Source organism: Malaclemys terrapin, chromosome 8 (genome assembly GCF_027887155.1).
Source record: "Malaclemys terrapin pileata isolate rMalTer1 chromosome 8, rMalTer1.hap1, whole genome shotgun sequence".
In the NCBI taxonomy this organism is placed as follows: Eukaryota; Metazoa; Chordata; order Testudines; family Emydidae; genus Malaclemys; species Malaclemys terrapin.
In genome coordinates this window covers 31,008,381-31,013,220 of record NC_071512.1, presented here as the reverse complement: position 1 = coordinate 31,013,220, position 4,840 = coordinate 31,008,381, and the positions used below count along the sequence as shown (strand labels likewise).

At 42.9% G+C, this 4,840-nt stretch overlaps 1 protein-coding gene across 1 annotated transcript; it reads right to left on the bottom strand.

The window, feature by feature from the left end:
- Positions 1 to 3,298: 3,298 nt before the first annotated feature.
- Positions 3,299 to 4,514, bottom strand: LOC128841891 (small nuclear ribonucleoprotein F-like). The gene is made up of 2 exons (XM_054037397.1): positions 4,509 to 4,514; positions 3,299 to 3,580 (listed from the first exon to the last, which is right to left on the bottom strand). Exons 1-2 carry the CDS (start codon positions 4,512 to 4,514, stop codon positions 3,299 to 3,301), a joined length of 288 nt encoding a protein of 95 aa, XP_053893372.1.
- Positions 4,515 to 4,840: the final 326 nt, after the last annotated feature.

Genomic DNA, 4,840 nt, shown 5'->3' with positions numbered 1-4,840 from the left:
CTTAGCAATGCCATTAAAATGTAAAAACAGAAGAAGGGGTGTTTTCCCCAGATTTATTTTCTCCTTACTTCATTAACCACTATTACATAGGCAGAGATTCATAGGCCCATGACAGACTGACCACAGTGCACAATCACTCCCTCTTACATTTGCTGATTAAGTGATTTGGCAAAAGAGTCAGAACGTGAATTCTTTTTAAAGATGTTTCCGAGACTAAGTGTCTTCCAACTCAATTCACTCACAGTGGTCCTGAGTGAAGATCTACCAAGTTACACTATAATGGCAATGTTCCAATTATAAGAAGTGTTCATCTAGAGACACCAGTCTCACTTCTATTGTTACATAATCCATTAGCATAGATTTTTGTCTAAAGTTGCATCCTACTTTGGTGCCAACACGTTTGTTTTAAATCTCAGAAACACATTGGTTGGATTTTTAAATGCTTAGTGGGAAATAATTGAAAATTAGCATTATTTACAGTGTCCCACTAAAAGACAATGAGTCTTGACCCAAGTTGTATACCATATAATGACCTAAGAGGCAAACTTGATCCAATTGTGCAATTTTTTGCTCCATCCTGTAAGAGATCTCTACCAAGAGAGACTGTGTCTACACTAGCATTTTTGTGGGTATAACACCCCCTCGAGTGACATAAGTTACATCAACAAAAGTGGCAGTGTAAACAGTGCTATGTCAGAGGGAGATACTCTCCTGCCGCCATAGCTACTGTTGCTTAGGTTGACCAGATGTCCCGATTTTATAGGGACAGTCCCACTATTTGGGGCTTTTTTTTTTTTAATATGGGCTCCTATTACCCCCCCCACCTCAGTCCTGATTTTTCACACTTGCTGTCTGATCACCCTACTGCCGTTTATTGGGGGAAGTTTAATTATGCTCCCATTGGCACAGCATGGCTACACGGGAGATCTTATAGAGGCGCAGCTACCTTGGTACATCTGTGCCACTGTAAACTCTTTAGTGTAGGCATGGCCGAAACGTAAAAGCACAAGAACGTTCTGCTGCTTTGAAGGTTAACACCATGTAGGGAAAGTCTAATTGTACATTGATTTGATTTTTAATTTTGATTGTTCAGTAATAGCAGAGCATATAAAAGAAGTCTGGATTTTTTTTCTTGGTATCACACCATGATCCAATGTTTCCATATTGATAACCATGGAGAATTTGGATAGGACTAAAGTATGCAAGGTTGTGACCTCATTTATTTTTAACTAATTGAACATGTGAGAATTTGGACAATATACGATCCTATTAATCTGTATTTTGAACAACTTCTGTCATAAGAATCAGCACTGACCTACTCTGTGACTTTAGGTATGTCACTATCACTATGCCTCAATCTTCACATCAGTGAAATGCATAATTCATAAGGGAGGGGGCTTGGCAGGGAATCTTAAAGTAAGCTATGTAAAGTGCTTTCGTATCCTTGCATGTAAAGTACAATATATCAGACTGCATTTATAACATACCAAAAATCATTTGCTGTTCTCCATAATCAATGCACAAGAATCCCTTTAAAATGTAAGAACAAAGCACATAGCAGAAAACGAAACAACACTGAACTTTGCAAGAATGGTTCCAGGTAGTTAAGCAGTTGCAAATGTGGAACCCTAATTGCCCTCATCCTGGGTTTGCCAGTCAAGTGAACTCCTATTGATTGATTGATTTTTTTATTTTTTTTTTTAAAGCTGAATTGTCAAGCATGATTTCTCAAAATCATCCACCTTTTCTTTCCTCTCTTGGTATTAGAGTCTGAAAGATAGAATTGGAGGGGAGAAGAAGTTAACAACCTTGATGATGTTCAAGAACAGCCTATTTGGACAGGAGTCCATACAAAAAGCTTCTAAGAACTCATTGGGCTGGGGAGAGTGCCCTCAGCAATGCTGCCAAGTTGGAGGGAACTTTCTTTACTGCTTGAGTTTGCCACTTGTCGGGCAGTTATTTGAATTTGTTTACCCCATTTTTACAAATGAATTCTTTCTGCTTCTACAAGTTTATGGGATGCGTGGTTGAGATATTGCCATCTCTTTTCTGCTGGTCAGGGTGGTGCAAATAAGCCCCTTAGCCTTGTTACCTTGTGGTCTTAAATAGAGATTTAAAAGGGATGTTTATGAGTATCATGTCCAGCAATTGCCTGGCTAAGGTGGGAGATGGGTTCATGGGATAAGAAGCACAGGCCACTCTGTGTGAGTTGTTGCACGAGGCTTTGTTCCTAATGGCAAGTATCTCTTTGGGGGTTTGGGGGTGCTCTGGACAGTGTTCCAACAGGAAAGCCTCACCCTGAGTCAGAGAGTACATTGTAGCATTAAGGAGAACCTTAAAAGTAAAGAGAGTGACTTCTAGGGGAAAATAAATATTTGCAAGGTTACTTGTACATTGTATCCCAGACAGAAATAGTGAGGGCTGAAAGATATCTTACTTCATTGCTTGTTGTAGTAAGCTGCTTTACAATAAAATAGCCACTGAGAGCTAGGACTTGTCCTGGGTATGTTCTTGGGAGTTAGCAGCTCCACATAATGATTGCTCAGAAACTGGTGCCTTTTATACCTAAGCATGTGTTGTGACCTTTGACCTGTGGTGATCTGGGAAAAGTAGTCCTAATAGCTGGGTCACTATTTTCTGTAGGCATGTTTCCTTGTGAGGGAGTAATTATTAAAGAATGTGAATGTTTTCTCTTAAAATATGGTGATAAATTGTCTAGTTAGTTGCATCACATGTGAATCAACCATTGTGGAGTTGTTAAATGAAGAGAAAGATTAGAATTGGTTTTCGTGGCTACTATATATGAACAGCCAGTTACATGGTTACCAGGAAGTGTCTTGTTCAATCAGAAAAGGATAAAAGCAGAGCACAGTAGTTTTGCCTAAACAGGATTTACTGAAACCTGGTATATTAATAGCTGTCATCTTGGAAACCATATTATGGTCAGCTGTGTTTTAGAAGCAACAAAAATAGCTGGATTTTGCAATGTCTTCTTCCAAAGTCACTTAGAGGGTACTACAGAGTTTCCTTACAGAGAGGCCAGGTGCTGCTGGGTTTCTCTTGGACTTTGGTTCTATGTGTCACAAATGCACGTAGAAAGGGCTGAGCTAATAGCATCCCCATTTAAAGTGATTGAATCAGTTTCACACCCTGGAAAGGGGAAAAAAGCTGTAGCTTTATTTACAAAATGCATAGAGGCAGCAATAAATGACTATTAAATATGATGTTAATGCTAATACATCCTGCTACAGCTGTTGTGTGTGAAAAACTGATCTTTATTTTCCAGAAATATACAAACTTATTCTCTCATTTCTCCATCTTCTTCTTCTACTCCTCTAGTGTACAGGAAGTTATTACATCTTATCAAAACTTCACCAAGGTGTCCTGACAATGCACCATCTATGTATTCTTCTGTGTTTGCAAGATGCATGTTCATGTAGCCATCGACAGACACCAGGTAGCCCTTGTACTCCATCCCCCACTTCAGTTTCATCATCACCGGCTTCCCCGTCAGCCCGTTCAGGAAGGGCTTGGGGTTCAGGGGCAAGCTCTTGCAAGCTGGAATAACATCCTGCTCTTCCTACATGAGAGGGTGAAACCGCATGCCCTTGTGTAGCTTGGATATACAAGGGGCTGGAGGGAAGCACTGTAACTGACTTGTGCCAAAAGAGAGTAAAGTATAGTGGTGTGATCCTGTTGCTGGTGAGCCAGGGGTGAAAGTAACTTAAAGGACTTACAGGTATGCTGGAGTCCTGAGCAGGGGCATGGCCTCAACCAAAAGAGGCAGGGCCTTTCATGATTTAAAAGCCCTGGGGCTCCGGCTGTGGCTGGGAGCCCCAAGGCCTTTAAATCACCCCAGAGCTACCAGCTGCAGAGGCGGCTGAGAGCTCAGGGGCGAATTAAAGGACCCGGGGCTCTGACCACTGCAGAGATCTAGGCCCTTTAAATCACCGCAGGAGCCCTGCCGCCACTACCCCAGGGCGGCAGGGCTCCGGCGGTGATTTAAAGGGCCCGGGGCTCCCTGCAGTTGCAGGAGCACCAGGCTCTTTAAATCCCCACTCGAGCCTGGCTGCAGGAGCCCTGAGGCTCCGGCAGCTATTTAAAGGGCCAGAGGCTCCGGCTGCTGCGGGAGCTCCGGGCCCTTTAAATCCCCACCCGACCCTGGCTGCCGGAGCTCCGGCGGTGATTTAAAGGGCCCGGGGCTCCCCGCAGCGGCTGGAGCCCTGGGCCCTTTAAATCACCACCAGAGAAACTGGTCTAATCTGGCTGTACTGGCTCACTTTCTCCTCTGTGGTGAGCCCCCAGTCACTGCCACTATCAACTCCAAATCTGTATGCTCCAAATCCTCAGTCAAAGAATTTAACCTGCAGCTCAAAGAATCAAATCACATTTCCAGGTTTGCTGAGGAACAGTAATGGTATTTTGTGCATTTGGATAGACTAGTATGCATAAATGTCAAACTGCTTGTGTAAATAGGGCTGGATCCTGCAAGGCTCTAACACTCTTACCTTCATCTAGCTAACCATGTGCTTTATCTTGATCACGTGATTAGACCCACTGAAGTCAATGGAACATCGTGATTGCTTAAAGGTAATCACTTTCTTGAGTGCTTCACTGACTGTGGGTGAGACTGCTTGCAAAATGTACCCCCCAATCACATGCAAGGTTTTGTGCACCCAAAATAGATGCAGGTATTTTATAGGGGCAAAACACAGGCCCATTGAAATTTGACCCCCAAGCACAACAAGCAGGAAATGTCATTCCCATGTGAGGTCTGAAGATCCAAACTCCAGCTCTGAGGTTAATAATGAAGTTGCTCAGATATGTACTGGTGGCCTCA